This window comes from Monodelphis domestica, chromosome 3 (assembly GCF_027887165.1).
Source record: "Monodelphis domestica isolate mMonDom1 chromosome 3, mMonDom1.pri, whole genome shotgun sequence".
NCBI classification, from domain to species: Eukaryota; Metazoa; Chordata; class Mammalia; order Didelphimorphia; family Didelphidae; genus Monodelphis; species Monodelphis domestica.
The window spans coordinates 508636017-508653593 of NC_077229.1; the positions used below are offsets into that span (position 1 = coordinate 508636017).

At 37.4% G+C, this 17577-nt stretch overlaps 1 protein-coding gene across 3 annotated transcripts in view; it reads left to right on the forward strand.

Moving 5' to 3' along the window:
• The window catches only part of LOC100032166 (cAMP-specific 3',5'-cyclic phosphodiesterase 4D), a 1134105-nt gene that overhangs the window by 684222 nt on the left and 432306 nt on the right, over positions 1–17577 (forward strand). Inside the window, exon 1 of one of the 3 annotated variants that reach the window (XM_007486361.3) lies at positions 1–8369. This exon is cut by the window's left edge and continues 179 nt beyond it. The exons of the other annotated variants lie outside the window; for them this stretch is intronic. Coding sequence (XP_007486423.1) covers positions 8281–8369 — 89 coding nt within the window. The 5' untranslated portion in view covers positions 1–8280. The remainder of the gene's footprint in view (positions 8370–17577) is intronic. 3 annotated transcript variants of the gene reach the window in all.

A 17577-nucleotide genomic window follows, 5' to 3' on the forward strand; every position in this document is an offset into this window, starting at 1 on the left:
AAGATTCCTTCCCACTTCTGTGATACCAAATATTTTTATGGATGGCACATGAAAATGTCTTTCCAATTATTCCGTTCTTTTTACATGCACAATTTGCAATGACAAGAAATAAATTAAGCATTTACTTTTTAAGGTTAAAAAAAATGTTCAGAATTTGCCCCTGTTGCCTGAGAACTCACCCTGAGGGAAGTCTCAGACTTACCCCTCCCAGACTAAACAATAGACCTTTAAGGTCTCAGGACCAGGGCAAAATTGGGGTTCCCAAAAACACAGTTGCCAATTTCTATTCTAGGGGGAACAGGAGTTAGAGAATTGGGCCTGAAGTAAGGACCAACTGAGTTCAAATCCAGCTTCAGATATGTACTAGCTCTGAGACCTTGGACAAGTCACTTATTTTCTGTTTGCTTCAGGTTTTCTATCTGTAAAATCGTTAAAAATAGTAACAACTTCCAGGAGTTAAGTTCAAATAAGATAAACTGGAAAGTGCTCAAGACAGGTCTTGGCAATCCATTAACCAATAAACATTTCTTAAACATCTGTGTCATATAGTTTTACCTATTTATTAATATTATTCTTCCTATAAAAAGGCAACTATTTACTTACTACTTTTTTGCCAAATTAAAACAACAGGTGTTTTTGTTGTTGTTATTACTATTGTTTGATTAAGAAATCATCTTGTATGCCCTGGATCTTATAGTTGATTCTTTTTTTAAATTCAAAGATATTTTATTTTCCCAATTATATGTAATAATAATTTTCATCTTATGTTTACAAAAATTATAAGATATTATAGTTTATTCCTCAATCAGAATAATGTTATTTCTGGTTTTGCTTCATTTTACAAGCAACAACTATCTTTTGAGGAGAGGAAAGAGAAGAATTAAGCAAAGAGAAATATTAAAATCAGTCAGTCAATGTAAAAGTTAATTTTAGTTTCTAGTAATAAAAGTATTATTTTTTTTGAGGTTTATTAAGATTATTAGAAATCAAGGATACAAAATAATAAACATGTGCCTAGGGCTGATTAGCCCATTCACATTTTACTTACTACATGTTGCAATGGCTGAGTAGAGGGAGCCCTTGGGAGACAGAGAGCCCATTAAATACTAAATTGTGATCTCGCCCAGGTGGAGACTGAGGTGAGATTATAGGGAATTCTTGTAAGTACCAAGGACTTCTGGGGATTGAAGTCTGGGGTTCAAATCTCCATTTTACATCAAGAAACAAGTATTATATACCTAATGTGTGCCAGACACTGTGCTAAGGAACTGGGAATACAAAGAGAGACAAAAGACAGATCCTTCTCTTAATAAACTCAAAATCTAATGGAGAAGACTAAGTACAAACAAACTCCTTACAGGATAAACAAAAAATAATTAAGATAAAGAAGGCACCAGAACTAAGTGTCAAAGTAAACTCTGGAAGCCCCAAATTTGCCCATTTCCCTTGAGAACTTGCCTTTAAGGGAAGTCCCAAACTGACTTTTTCTTAGACTGAATAAGGGATCTCTGAGTCTCCATTAAGTGTCCTGAATTGGAGTAATAGAAATGCTCAAGTCCTCAATCACCCTTTTTGTCTTAGAAGTTCCCCTCATTGTATCAGAGATCCTTTCCCAAGAAGACCAACACCTAGCAGGAACCATTCTTTTTATAAGCTTTGTAAGTTAGGTCACTCCCTGATACCCTAGCCTCTAACTACAACTTCTTTCCCAAGCCTGCTTGTACAACTGTCAGTGAATGTTTGCGGTACTTAATTTTCCAACAAGGTATATAAAACCCCCAATTTCTATTGCTCTTGGGAGAATCATCTAGCATGGTGATCCTCCCAGAGATATTGTCCCCAGAGCCCCCAGGGTTCAACTCTGGTATTTTGTGCTTGACTCCATGTGGCTCCCAATTATTAAGGACCTGTCTCTTTCCTGATTAAAGACTTGGTTTTACTGACTGCTTTAGTGGTTCTGTGTTTTTCCACATTGACATAAGAAAGATTTGGAAAAGATTCCAATAGAAGATAAGATTTTCACTACTGAGTCTTTAAAGGAAACTAGAGTAGCTAGGTGATACAGTAGATAAAGTACCAGGTCTTAAGTCAGGAAGACCTGAATTCAAATGTGGTCTAGCTTTTTCTTTTTTTAACTAGCTGGGTGATCCTGGGCAAGTCCCTTAACCCTGTTGGCCTCAGTTCCTTCATCTGTATAATGGGCTGGAAAAGGAAATGGCAAACCATTCCATTACCTTTGCCAAGAAAATCTCAGATGGAGTTACAAATGGGCACTACTGAAATAATTGAACAACAAAAAAGAAACTAACAGTATTTTATATTATGGTTTACTTAAATTTATATATATATAATATATTATATATTATATAGTATTATAGGCTCATATATGTAGAAGGGTAAGGTAATTCAGAGGTCATCCAGTCCACGTTTATTTTATAGATAAACTGAGCCCAAAAGAGAGGAAATGACTTGTCCAAGGTTTCGGGTAATAAGGAGACAAAATTTGCTGCCAAGTCTTTTGACTTCAAATTCAGTATTGGGTTTTTTTTTTTCCCATTTGCAAAAAATACAAAAAAGAGGAGTATATGTCGTATATACGTTAGAAGCCTGAGAGTTAGAGTTTGAGTTCTTGGTTATTCTGGTTGCTTTGTAAAGTAAAATCTTAGGAAGTATTCTTTTCCTTTCCTTTCTCCTACCCACCAGTAGGGTCTGAGATGACCTCTGTGATGACCTACTTTTATCCACAAGGAACATCCTGGGAGCAGAGAATATTTCCTCGTCTTTTGTCCCACAAGTGGAAAAATCAAGAGCGAATTGAGGAGGATGGGACTAGCTTAGAACAAAGTATTTGACTTAAATCCTGAGAGCTACCCAAGCAAAGAGGGGTGTTTTAGGAGTTCAAAACCACAACCCTAGTTGGGAATACTTTGAAGTTGTTTATTCACCTCAGTGGAAACTGAAGGGTCAAAAGTATATAAACACACAAATCCTGGCTTTGTTTTCATGACATCACTGTCCAGCTCCAAGGGGAGACACTGACTCCTACTTCCATTGGTTATTTAGAAATTTGGACACACTTACACATCCCTACAAAGTAGGGCTGAACTGATCTCTAAATTAAATAAACAAACCTTGTGTTTTGCAAATATACTTTGAAGCAAAAACACACAATCTGGAGTCTGGGCTTTAGCTGTGTAATGCCCTCAGGTTGCCATTGGAAATGCTTTGTAGTTGATTATGGGCATTAGTTAGTATAATGAAGAATTCTGCTTTGAAAATCAATTACCTGCACTGGGTAAATACTGGGCTTACAGTTCATAAGCCCACTGGTCCTATTGTTTGTTTTTTTTCCTGACAGAATCCATTGGGGAGGTTTCTTGTGGAGTGGGGAACTAGCGTGACTTGGACTCTGGTTTTCTAGATCTTGCCTCTAACACATACATGGACTCTCACTTTCCCCCTCTGTGCGATGGAGTTACCCCTATTGGGATACCCTCAGTTACCTACCTCATAGGAACCTTGTGAGGCTGGATTATGTTTTAGAAAGTGTGTTGTACCCCTAAAATAGTGATATAAATGTCATTTATCTTTATTTTAAATTATATATTTTTAAATTTTATTTTTATCTTTGAAAAAATTTTCAGTGTCATTTATTTTCAGTAAAAACCTCTGTTATCAGAGTTCTTATCAGAAAAGGGTTTTAACGGATTTTTAAAAATTCTGGGTTGCTAAAACTGTACTTGAATATAGGCAAGGTTCATTTTCTGATCATTTATCACCCATCACTGTTGACCACTATTTCGTAATAAGGCGCTGTCCCCAAACTCATCTTTCTGCCTGTTTTGGTTTCCTGAGGCAATGTATTTCCACATAACCAACTCCTCCAGGGTCACCCTTTTGTCCCCTGAAGTTCTGCTATAGACAAAATCTTCCCCCCTCTTTTTCCTAATGTACACAATACTAGTCTAGAAGCCTAGTTCTTAGGAAAATGTGTTTATGATGGTTGGAAATCCTACTCTCCACTGATTTTTCCTTATGAGATTAAATTTGCAACATGTTAACTGTTAGGATTAATAGGATTCAGTTTTGTAATATTTCCCTCATGAATTGTCTAGTATTCTCCTTTTTGTTGTTGAATTTGAGCCCTTAGAGTTCTATTTGCCCTTTCCACAATGACTTGCCCTGTCTTTTAAGCTTGTCTACCAGCTGCAGCTGCATTTCTTTGAAAGTACAATTTCTAAGCCCAACAAATTTTTACCTTAATCCAATAGAAAGATTCAGAAATCAATCATGTGAAATATTAAAAATATATCCAGATAAGTATGATCCAGGATGCGACATTGACATCAGCTTTTGAATATCTCTGACGTCTTCATGATTTGTCCAACCTGAAATCCTTCAGTAACTTTCTTCTTTTGGTGAGGAGCTTTTCTGTTGGGCAGGTCCTAGAGGAGACCTTTCTTATCTGTGTACCTTGGGCAAGGCTTGCAAATGGCACTTCTTGGGTGCTGCTGCCTCACTGTGAGTTTGAACTTTTACTGCCACACCTGTGACGCTCTCCTTATCACAAAATAAATATCGACATACATGGAGAGTGGAGTTTTTTTGGCCTGAACAATATTTGTATATTATTTTATATTATATTCTATAATCATCCCTTACTGAACTCACATCCTCAAGCTGACTTCTCTGCCCACCTCCATTCTTGTATCCCGTTGGGTGTAGGAACTCATATTTGTGTCTCCAATGTGCAGGAAAGTGCCAGGCACTTAGGAAGACCTTTAATACAGTACATGACTCTTGATTGGATGGATGGGTCACTTGGTGATAGCAGTGGACTGGGGTCCAAAGCCCCACAAAAATTTCAAGACAGAGTAGATTCCTTTTTCACCCAACGGCACTACAGGAGAACCAAAAAGTCCATATTTTATATATCTTAGAGAGTTTCAGACTGTTACCATTAGGAACTGCTTCCCTCCAATTTCTTAAATTTGGTTTGGATTTGAGGGGGGAAAAATTGACCTTGTATGCAGAATAGCTCTTTCGAACCCAACCCTGTGTTTATTAAAATCCCTCAGCAAAATAAATACTTTAGAAGTTGAAGATGTTTGATGTAATCAAAATATTTATTCTTCTTATCCTTTGTAACTTTTTGTAGTCACAAAGCAGAACTTAAAAACAGCTGATTGGAACCCCAGTGAAGGCAGAATTATAGCCTGGGGAAAAATACTTGGTTTTCCCCCTTTAGATTATTTTTTTCCCCACTTGTGTAAATTCTTATGATTCTACAGTGATCCAGACAGTCTCTGAAAAAAAAAATAATAATGGTAGCGTTTATATTTGAAATCAAGGTTTGGCTTTCCTCATGAGTAATCTCTGTGATAAGTAGCTTATTTCTATGACCTTGTTGAGACCTGGCAATTTCAGAGAGATTATGTGTAACAGTATGAAGGAGATAGTTAGGCGGGTGGTAGTGGTAAGTAATTAGACAAATGCGTAATGATAATTGGGAAAGGCTTTTTTTTTACCCAGTTTCTCATTTGGAAAAAAATTGGCTAAGCTCCTATTTCCTTCCCATAATTCCATTTTAGTAGCTCTTTGATCTTGCTTAGCTATTCACCAGTTCTGCTTTCTAGAAGCAATTCATAAGAAGTAACACATTTGGCAGTGGTAATAGGAGCAACTTGGCCTTTTTTTCCTGAACTGTATGTTCCTTTTTGAGAACTGAGAACATTTTTCTTTCTGTCAATGTCTTCCTTCTGGGTATTATAGTTTCATGCTTTATAAGTAGTAGTTAACCATTCGCATCTTAATTAGTATTAAAATCTTTAAAAAAATTTTAAATGCATCATTCCAGAGACCAAGGTAACTGGTTATTTAATTCAAAATATTCTTGCTTGGGGCTCATATTAATGAGAAAAATAAAATTGTAATCACAATGTAAGACTTTTCACATTCGTCAAACGAGGTGCCGTCTTCATTAGTAGAAACCAGCGATGTTTTGTCATCTACTAAATAGAGTTTTTTGGTTTATATGTTTAAGGTTGTTTGTTTGTTGTTATTGTTGTTAGTGTGGGGGCAGTTTTGTTTTGTTTGGGGAAGTGAGAGTCCAGATCTACGATTTCACGATTGTGGGACACGATTTTTCTAGAAATATTCTCTATTGGAAGTCACCTGAGGCAGGGAGAGGTTAAATGATTTGCAGCATGTGTCAAAGATAGGATCTGAACCCAGGTCTTCCTGACTGCTAGGCTGGTCCTTTAATAGGGTGTCTTTCAGTTACCATTTATGACTTATCAAAATAAAAATGCTTATTTTTTTAGGGGAGGGGGTCCATCTTTGGTAGCTCAGGATTTCTTTTGTATCTCTTTTCCTTTTTCAGATTCTGATTTCATGCTTCCCAATGAATGCTAGTTGATTCAGTGGAAACAACACTGAGTATGGATCCAATCAAAGGACTTGGGTTCAATGCTCTCTCGGACATTTGCTACCTATATGAGCATGGGCAAGTCATTTAATCTAACTGGACCTCACATTTCTCATCTGTAAAATGGGGAACCTGGACTAGATAATCTCTGAGATTCTTTCTGATAGTATGGGAGATCTCAGCTGATAAACTCAATCATATGATACTGTCATGATAGATGGGTTATCCCTCCCCATGATATTTGCTTTGTATTGGAGGAAATAGTATCCATATACCAACCTTAATGAATAGCTGGGTAGTTAATGCCTAAGCCAAAGAAATGAAATGATAATAGTGAATTTCACATATTATTATGGAGGAGAGGAGAGGAGAGGAGACATAGCCTTCCTTCTTTCCCTACTTTGACAATAAACCATCCCAGAAGAGGACCCTAATGCATAGAGGGGAAAGTTTGTTGTGAGGAGATAAAACACAGGAATGAAACCTCCCTCTCCACCTCCCTGCCCAGAATACACTGTTCCAGGCACTTTTAAGAAAAAGGCAGCCCATCATCCTGATCCCAGTTTCTAAAGAAATTAGGGGGAGCAGATTTTCAACATGTCAAGGAGCAGAGGAAGCTATTTGAATGAAGTAAGTGATTGTTCACTGCCTTTGAGTTCTCCTATTTGTGGGCTTCCTACAGTCCAGAGCAGTTTAAATGACTCTTCTGCATTCCAGTTCATTGTAATCTTATCCAAGAGGAGTGGAGCTATTTCTTGGTTTATAGCTGAGGTCACTAGCAGGACGGTGCTTGAACAGGGAGGGGGTTGACGGAAGGATGTCGTGTGGTTAACATGAGCTGTCACACTATGAAATCCTCAGGGTAAACATGCACCTTAGTGATTTGAGTGGACTTCTTGGTGCCTGCCTGGACTGGCTCTTAAAATATTCCTACCCCAAATTAGCTGGGACTTAATAAAAATAGGGAAACGTCTTCTTGTTTGCCTTTAATAGTCACACAATTAGATAGAAGATTCTCTGAAGGGATTCCTCATTCTTAGCTGTCCAAGCTAGTCACTTTCCATCCTCTGAGAGTCTGAAAGTGACCTACCTGTTTGCATTCTCAGATTGATGTTGCCAGGAGCCAGAGCAGCTACTGGCATTTCTCAAACCAGTGAATCCTGATAAAATGTGGTGAGTGTGACCCTGGGCAAGTCACTTAACCCCCATTGCCTAGCCCTTACTGCTCTTCCACCTTAGAACCAGTACACAGTATTGATTCTAAGGCAGGAAGGTAAGAGTTTTCAAATAAATAAATAATGTGGCAAATGATCATCTAAACAAACTCTGTAATTGGTGGAAATAAGGGTGATATAATATGAAATAGCCTGAATTCAGGCTATCCCCCATCATGAGTGTGGAAATGGAGAAGTTTTCTGTTAATTTCATTTTTCAAAGCTCACCCTGAGGGTGCCTTTGGCCTCCTGGTTTGTTTGCTTTTTTGTTCTTCTGCTGCTGCTGCTGCTTTTCAAGGGTAGACTGTGACTTTATTCTTTAATCAGTGTTCTATTTGAAAACAAATTTGCAAGGGAGCATTTCTCACATTAACAGTGAGATAAGGGCTGGGGATGAAGCAAGCCCTGTTGCAAAGGGCAAGTGTCATGCAGCAGGAAATCCTGGTTATCCCTTCCAGCCCCTGAGCTGAGCTGAGCACACTACCTCTCTGGCAGGGCAGCTCAGCCTGTCATGCAGAGGAAATTCCCTTCCTCAGCCACAAGTGCTTCAGTCCGGGAACAGGGGCCCCACCAGCCATGGGGCTGGCCACCAGCTTGGAATGACTGCTTTCCCGACCTGCTTTGGAACTGTCTCTACAAATGGCTTTTGTGTCGGATCCCCTTGGAGCCTCCATCCCGCGTCTGTCTCCACGAGCCAAAATGAGAATGTGCTTCTCCAAGTCCTACAGGTACCGTTATTCCCTGTTGTAACTGGGAGAGATCTGCCCTGGCTGCCTGGCAGCTGTTGGGGCTTCACAGATGGCCTTGGGCATGTTGGAAAGAAAAATGCTGTTCCTTCTTTAACTCAGAGCATTTGCCAACATGTCTATGTGTGTGTGGAATGATGAGATCATCAATACTGCACTGGAGAAAGTCTTTCCTATTTGAGACTTGATGTTAGTGATTATAAAGTAGAGTTTGATGAAAATGGGAATTCTGGACTCAAAGAGATCTCATTATTGTTTATTTGGCAATGAGGGACTTGAACAGGTCCCATATGACATACGTTGGCAATATCAGTTTTAAACAAACCTTTAAAGGATAGGGAAGGGATTTTAATCCTTTGTGGACAAAAAGGAACCTAAGAAAGTGTGGCTTGAAGTTGTCTAGGACACCTCCATAGAGGGAAGGATCAGAGTTTGTTCTATAAGCTGGGTTATTATTGACAGTGATATTCTTATCAACCATAATTTCAAAGTAGTATTTTAATCTTCCATTCCCAGGAAGATCCTAGAAATACTTTGGAAAAGCTTCACCTCTGGATAATGGGGGAAAAAAGTAGTCAAACAGTCATTTCATTATCAAGTTTAGCAGCTATCTTGAACTAACTAAACTAGAAGGCAGAGAAGGAACTCTTGGAAACATCTTTACTTTTTGTCTCTACTGGAGTGGGCTGAGCATTAAGAATGAAAATATTGATACTGAACACAGTTTGGATTTCTAATTGAGCAGCTGCAGCCCACAGGCACGTCAGGATTGACAAAATAACGGATATGATTTGGAAAATTATTTAGGCGTCGTCTAGAAAGGAAGTAGTATCTGTTGAGAGTGGAATCCTGTCCTAAAAAGCAATATTTCCTAATTTTGTCAACAATAACGATTTGATCTGATGATATCTGAACCCTATGAAATTGGTTAGAAGATGATCGTGTCCTTAGCTTTTCACCATAATTACATTGATCCTTTTGACTGTAAATTTTGTTCTTTATTGCTACTATTTTAGAAAACTAAACATCAGGGAAAAGAAGGGGGCAACTTGTTCATTGTATGAGAGGTCAATGAAATGATTTTTTTTCCTAATTCTTGAAATCAAAGATGAACACACTAACCTTTGTGCTTTGAAATAAGGCAACTGCTAAGTATTTCATGTTCTTAATAAACAAGTATTTTCTTTGTGCTGAATACAACATATTTTCCTTCGTACTTAATATTTTAGACTATTTGGGGATTTTCATTTATTAGACTTGGAATTTAATTCAGTTCTGCAAGAGTATGCCTGCTATTTTCCCAGCAAGGTGGTAAGACTGATGCTTAGTGTTTGAAAAGTTGTGCTCAGAACAGCTCGTCTAAAATCTGAAATCGTCACTATGTGATGAATAACTCTGCCTTTCACCACCATATTAAAGATAGTCTAACATAGATTGGCTTCTGTTCTTGCCAGGACAAAATGACTTTCTAATGGGGGGAGGGGACCTAGTAACTCTCTCAGGCCATTAGGATTCCATTTATATCTTTGCTTCTACTGTGCCTGGTCAAGTGAGAAAACAAGGTCACTTGGTACTTTAGAACCATGGGGTCATAGTGTTTAGAGCTGGAATAAAGCTTTAAAGGATCTCCAGTTCATTGCCTTAATTTGACAGAAGAATAAACTGAGGCCCACAGAAGAATCATAAATTGTCCAAAGTCACACAAGAGACCTTTATTAAGTTACTAAAAACTATATAAATCTAAATAATGGTGGCAATGGAAAGGATCAATCAATCAACATTTATTCCTTGCTTCATCATCATTTATATATTCATCATTAACTCAACATCTGTCTTGGACCTGGATGGGTATACACAGACAAAAGTAATGGAACAGTTCCTGACCTCAAGGAGCTTTTATTCCATTGGGAGAAAACAATGTTCATAAATTAGCCTATATAAAATAAATATGTGACAAATGGGGATGACCATGGAGAGAACAATGGGATGGACTTCAGAGAAATCTGTAAGGCTTCATTTGTAAGGTATCCTTGAGTAGAGTTTTGAAGGAAAGAAAGGATTCTAAGAGTCAAAAGGAAGAGTGAAAGAAGAGATAAAAGAAATGGAAAAAAGAGTGTCCTGTAAAAGAAATAACAAAGAGGTGGATTGGTGAGAAATTATAATGTGGGAAGAAAAGTAATAAAGTGTGAAAGGTAGGTTGGGGCTAGATTGTAAAGATCTTGGAACACTAAGTAGGGGAACTTATACCTGATACTTTCAGATAATGGGGAACAATTAGAGTTTAGAGAGAGCAAAATTGGTTAATTGGGAACTAAAAATCTACGATGTAGGGGTGAGAACTCTCTTTTTAGAGTCAGATGACCTGGTAATCCTGGAAACCTCTAATCCTGGCCCTATAATTTTTACTTGGCTGTCCTCAGGTTTTTTCTTTTAAGTTCTATAGGTCTCAGTTGCTTCATGTGCCAAATAAGGAGGTTGCACTAATGAATCTATAAAGTTCAAAACTCTGATTCTATGAGAACCCATAGAGTAAAATGAGATGCTGAGAGAATTCACAACTCTCCAAATGATTAAGTTAGTAGCCCAGATGAACTAAAACATTGAATGTGATTGCTGAGATACTCTGTGATATTTGAAAAATCATAGTAAACAGGAGAAGGGTACCTATTAGCAGTTTTGGAAATATCTCAGTTTTCAGAAAATAAAAAAAGAAGAGGAAAATGGTTGTTTCTATAAACTAATTTCATTATATGAGGGATTACTGGTAAAAATTATAGAATGTCTTATGGAAGGATATTTAATGAACATTAAAAAAATGGAAGTGGTGATCCCTAAGACCTATAATTAGTTCATGTAAAAATTTAGCATAGTTGTTCATGTTAACATTGTAGATGAGATAGGATGTCATTCCGGGAGATGGATTTAGAACAAGTCAAATGATGAGACCCCGAAGAGTAATTGGTAGATTAATGTTAACCTACAAGGAAATTTCTTGTTCAGTGATTTCAAATCTGTCAAGAAGGATAGAATAGATCACAAAAAAAATATTGTAAGAGGCTCACAAATTCATAAGCACACTCAGTTTTGTCATTTTATTTACAACCGAAAAATCTGACTAGTTATCAGAAATAAATATATCTTCTTAAGACTGAATAAATGTTTCTCACAAAATACATATGTATGTATATAATATAGACTACATATGTGTGTGTGTATAAACTGTTGAAAAGTCTATAGATGCTATTGTGATTTACCAAAAATACAAATTTTTTAAAGGAATAAATGTCACCTTTTTCATAAAGAATTCTTAATCCAAGAATATCAATAAAACAATTATAAATATACCATGGGGGAAGATGGAAATCTTTAACTTTCTTTATGTTAAAAAGAGAGTTTTCATACTTGAAAAGGTTTAGAATCACTTCTCTAGTGATATGCCACTGGGATCTATCCTTGACCCTCTTCTGAGCAATATCTCTGGTGAAGAAAAAGATAATAGGCTTATCAAACTTGCAAATGATACAAAGCTTTGAAAAGTAGGCAGCTCATGAAGAATTAGAATTGAAGAAGATTTTGGCAAGGTTGAACAATAAACTGCATCCATTAAGATGCAACTTATACTTCAATACTTTAAGATTTTGTAAATTTTGTGTGTGAGTACTAACAGAATCTGTGTTTTAGAGGAGAAGGAACTTAGGCAGACACAACTGAGATGTCTAGGATCACACAATTAATTAGAAAGTGTTTAAGCCTTAACTTGAATTCAGGTCCTCCTGCCTCCAGGCCAAGCACTCTGCCCATGAGTTGGCAAATTGCCTCTTAATAAATGGTTATAATTGCAAAGGCTAAAAAATTTATCACTCAGGACCAATCCTGTATTTAAAACCTTTTCAGTTTGGTATGGCTTGTTAGAGTTTGAAGGGGTAGAATTTAGAATTTTAGAGGTAAAAAAAGGATTTCAGATGTCACCTAGTGCTTAGCACAGTGCCAGGGACTTAGTAGGTACCATATAAATGCTTCTACCTTTCCCTCTTCCCCTTCCCCATCTCCATGAACTCATTCCTTTTTCAGTTGAGGAAAATGGAAGACCACAGAAATCCTGCCAACAAACTGGTCAGTTGCATGGGGGCAGCTGAGTTGATCCTGTCACCCTGGACCCTTGATGCCTAATTTAATATTCCCCTTCACCATATTTCCTCCCTTAATGAATGATGAGTTTGGATAGGTAGAATCAGAGGAGGTTTGGGAGGCCTTTGAAAGCCAGACATTAAAATATAGAATGAATCCTTAATAAGACAGATATTTTTCCCCAGTGGATTTATTTGATGACCATTATGGCAAGAACAGACCTTAGTCTTCCCTGCACCTCTTCTATCCTCACACAAAGCAATCTCTTCTGCTACCATCATAAAAACCCATGAGAAGCATTTCTGCTGCTTGGTTCCTTACCATTCACAATAATTTTTTTTTTCCACAATTGGATTTTGATGTCCTCATAAAAAACAAAAAATATAAAATTAATTGAATATGCCTTACTTTTGTGGAAAGTAACTAGGATAATGTGGAACCAAAAATCCCATTCCACATAATGAAAAAAAAAGCTAAAACACTGGAACTCAACAGAAAGATTTCCATTTTCTTTTTTTAAACCCTTACCTTCTGTCTTGGAGTCAATTCTGTGTATTGGCTCCAAGGCAGAAGAGTGGTAAGGGCTAGGCAATGGGGGTCAAGTGACTTGCCCAGGGTCACACAGCTGGGAAGTGTCTGAGGTCAGATTGAACCTAGGACCTCCCGACTAGGCTGTGTCTTTAACATCTTTGTAGTAAGATATCAGTAAGACTAAATTGTGAGCATGATGGGATAGAAATAACACTATATAGTCAGAAAGCCTGGGCTAGAGTTCTGGTCCAGTCACAGAGTCGTGATATAATTTAGAACAAGTTTTTGAACTTCTCTGTGGCTGAGTTTACTCATCTATAAAATGGGAAATATAATCTCTGTCTTATCCCAACAGTTCTTTGGTGAGGATCAAATAGAGGTAGGTACTTAACTTAGAATTTCATTGGCAAAGGTAACTCTGAAGTACTCCCACTAACCTCTTCTGCAATTTATATTCTTAGAGAGCTGCCTAAAACTCTGAGAGGTTAATGTTTGTTTGTTTGTTTGTTTGTTTTGCCCAGGATTACATCATATTACGTATCATCCATATGCATCTTACCTAATAAATGTGGGAAGTAGCCCTCTTGAGGTCAGGGACCATTTATCTCATTTTCAGTTTTGCATATTCTAATGTGATGCCTGGAACAGAAAAAATAGTATATGTGTATTGAATTAAATTTATGCAAATTCCCACATGCATCTGCATTATGATTTTATATAGCCTAATACCTTAATAAATATTAATAATATTATAATAATAAATTTAAATAAATAGATTTAAATATAATAATAATAATAACAATAAAAAACTTATGCTTATTACACTGGCAACAGCACAAAGATGTCTTCTTCACATTTTCTGGTGAGGCATTCTCATCTGACAGCCAAGAAATTCAGGCTGCATATAGAGCAGGATGGTAAAATGTGTCTGTTAGTGATGTCATCATGAACTTTCAGAGTTGTTAAGAAATAAATCTGTTCACTCTATATACAGCGCATCAAATAGTGAACAGAAAGGGAAAACAGTTGAGCATTTCAATATTTGTGGAAATTCATTAATGATTAAGAATTATGAAAGAAAACAATTAAGCACAACTGTGCCAGAACCGAGAGACTAACTGCTTAGCTATTCATTTCCATTGATCTATAATCATTTAGGATGGGATTTCCAATAAAATGAAGAAATGCTGATATTGGCATGGTGACAGAGTATTTCAGTCTGACAGAGGATGACTGCTATTATTCTGTGAAAGCCCAGAATCCCAGGGTTGGAAGGAACCTTAAATATTGTGCGATCCAAACATTTTACAAGAACAGAAATCCCTTCCAGAGCTGCCACATATGGTCAACTAGCTTCTGGGTAAAGACCTTCAGGCCAGAACTTTCCACTCTGGGACAGCCCTCATTGTTTAGGAGAAAGCTCTTGGATATCTCCAGCCAAAAATCTCCTTCTCTGCAACTTGTCCTCTTTGCTCCCATTTTGCCTTTGTGGGGCCAAGCAAAATAGGTTAATCCCTCTTTGCATGATAGCCTTTCAGTTACTTGAAGACAGCAATCATGTGCCCCCTGAGCTTTCCCTTCTCCAAGCCAAGTATCTCAAGTTCCTTCTGCCATTGCTTACTCAGAATGATTTTCGCTCCTCACCATCTTGGTCAGCTTTTTCCCCATGATCTCTAGGCATTATTAGTTTTGAGTCTTTGCTCTTCCTAAATTTTGGTGCTCAGAGAACTAAAGATGCTATTCTAAGTGTGACCATCACTTCTCTTAGACTTGCAGACTTAGAGGTTTTGCATTTTCTCCTCTAGCATGTCACACAATTGACTTAAGTGAAGCTTAGTGTCTACTAAACTCTCCAGATCCTTTTTTTTCCCACCACAGGCTCTCCATTAGCCATCCCTCCCCTACTTTGTGCTTGCTCACTTGATTTTATGAACCCAAATGTAAGACTTTACATTTCTCCATATTAAATTTCATTTTCTTTAACCTCATCCTGCTATCATAAAGACTTTAAGCTCAACTAATATGAAACTACCATGTTTAAACCCCATATTCTCATAGCCTTCCTGGAATGGGTGCCCCTGGTGCATGTGTGCACGGGTGCAGGAATATATATGGGAGACAGCAGGCAGCTGGGTGTCTCAGTAGCCAGAGAGCCAGGCTCAGAGACAGGAGGTCCTGGGTTCAAATTTGACCTTAGACACTTCCTGGCTGTGTGACCCTGGGCAAGTCACTTAACCCCCATTGCCTAACATTTACATTGTGCAATTTTCAAATATTATTTTACTTGAATCTCTGCATAATAAATGTTTATTGATTGATAGATTGTTTGATTTTCACAACAATCCTATGAGGTAGGTGCTATTATCATCCCCATTTTACAGATGAAGAAACTAAAGGCAAAAGGAGACTAAATGATTTGTCTAGGGACTTACAACTATAATATGTGATTGAGAATGGATTATACCTCAAATCTTCGAGATTCTAAGTTCTATTCTTGATCTAATAGGCCACCTGCCTACTTCTAATTTTAAACAAACTCCAGACTCATTCATACTTTAATACCTTTACTCATATTCCCCTTCCTTATGAAGGACTCCTCACACTGCTTTTTCTTTCAGTCTTCCTATCTAATTTATAAAGCCTGATTGAGGGTCCTCCTCCTCCAAGAGGTTGCTTCCAAGTCTCCACCTTTCATTGAAGGACATTGAGATAAATGCTTTATACTACTTCTCAGGAGGTGAGAGCAAGAGATAAACTACTCTTAAATTAAGCAGAAAGACAAAGAAAGGCCACCCTGGTCTTCCTGCAGAGTACTAATACTAAGAACATTTCTTAGGAGAGGTCACAGGATCACAGATCAGGAGCTAGAAGGCACCTCAGAGACCTCATTTTTCAGATGAAGAAACTGAGTCCCACCAGATATTAAAATGGAGAAGCTAAAAGAACAAACATTTATTAGGTTCCTCCTGTATGTTGGCCACTGTGCTAAGTGCTTTTTATGAATATTATCTCATACCTCACAACAACTCAGGGAAGAAGGTAATATTATGATCTCTCTTTTAGAGTTGTTCAAGCTAACAAAGGTTGACTGGCTAATAGTCACTTAGATAATACGTATATTTGATTAGATTTGAACTCAGATCTTCCCAAGTCCAGATCCGGTGCTCTATTCACTAAACCACCTCATTTCCAATGTCTCTTAACAGGTAACAAAATGGAATCTAAACCTAGACCCTCTGATGCCAGGTTGCATAGTCTTTTCCCTGCCGTCTTACTGAATTTCTTTGATAAACTAGAATTATACCTGATTTATACCAAAAATTATTCTAGAACAGGGATTCTTAATCTGGAGTCCATAACCTTAAAAAAAAAAAAACAGCCAAGGAAAGTACAACTAAGGAAGGCAGAATTTGACCAAAGTATTAGAATTTCTCTAGTATAAATGAGAATTCCTGTGTATTTCAACATAATAAGATTTCCTTTTTAATCCTGTGTATTTTATATTATGCATTTAAAGTCCAGAAGCTTCACTAGGCTGCAGATAGGTTCATTATATACCTAAAGTGAAGAACCTCTGCTCTAGAAACTTATTTTGCAAATTAAAGTCATTGATCTATGCTAAATTTGAAGCTGAAGAGGTGACCCATTGGACATTAGGGTAGTTAGCCCATAATGCTCTCTTATGTGCTATTCAATAAAGTTCAAACCTTGCCATAAAAATTCTTACTTAATAAACCAAAATGGGAAAAAAGTGCCTTTAAAAAAATCTCCTATCACTGCAATAACTTGCAAGCCAAAATTCTAGACTCCTAAGGGAAATAAATAGTTGAAGTTTAAGACGTTTTTGATCCTACTACTAATGCTGAATAAATTTGACACGTTAAATTCATATTCACAATGCTGGGACCTCACTAACATCTCACTTTGGGTAGCATTTTCAATATTTTCCAAGCAGTTTCCCATACAGAATGTCATTTCACCCTGTCATAGGGCACATCATAAGATTTCGATCTACCAACCTCGTCACTTTACAGATAAGTAGACATAGACATCGAGAAGATTTTCTGTCGGCTCTGACGTCCTGATCCAGTCTCCTTGTTCTCCCTGGCTTACCTCTGTCCCTTCATATCTGGTGGACACAATTGGTCATATGGTTATAATTACTGCCCAAACCCGCCTTCTTTGCCTCCTGCCTGGAGTAGGTGAAGTAGTAGAGTTGGTTCCATCCTGTTTTAGGTCTAAGTATTTTGTCATAGCAATGAAATTATGAGCTTGCCTTCTCCATGAAAAATACGCCCTGTAATATCAGGAATGTTGACTTACTAACTTGAAAAAAATATCCTTCATTTGTGTCCTCCCTTGGGATATAAGCATCCTTAAAGGATGCTTCCTTTTGTCTTGATAGTTACAGGGTCTAACATAATGTTTAGAACATTATAAGCATTTAATTAACTCTTTAAAAAAAACAAACAAACGTTCTGCCTTGGAAATTGGTTCCAAGACGGAAGATCGGTAAGGGCTAGACAACAGG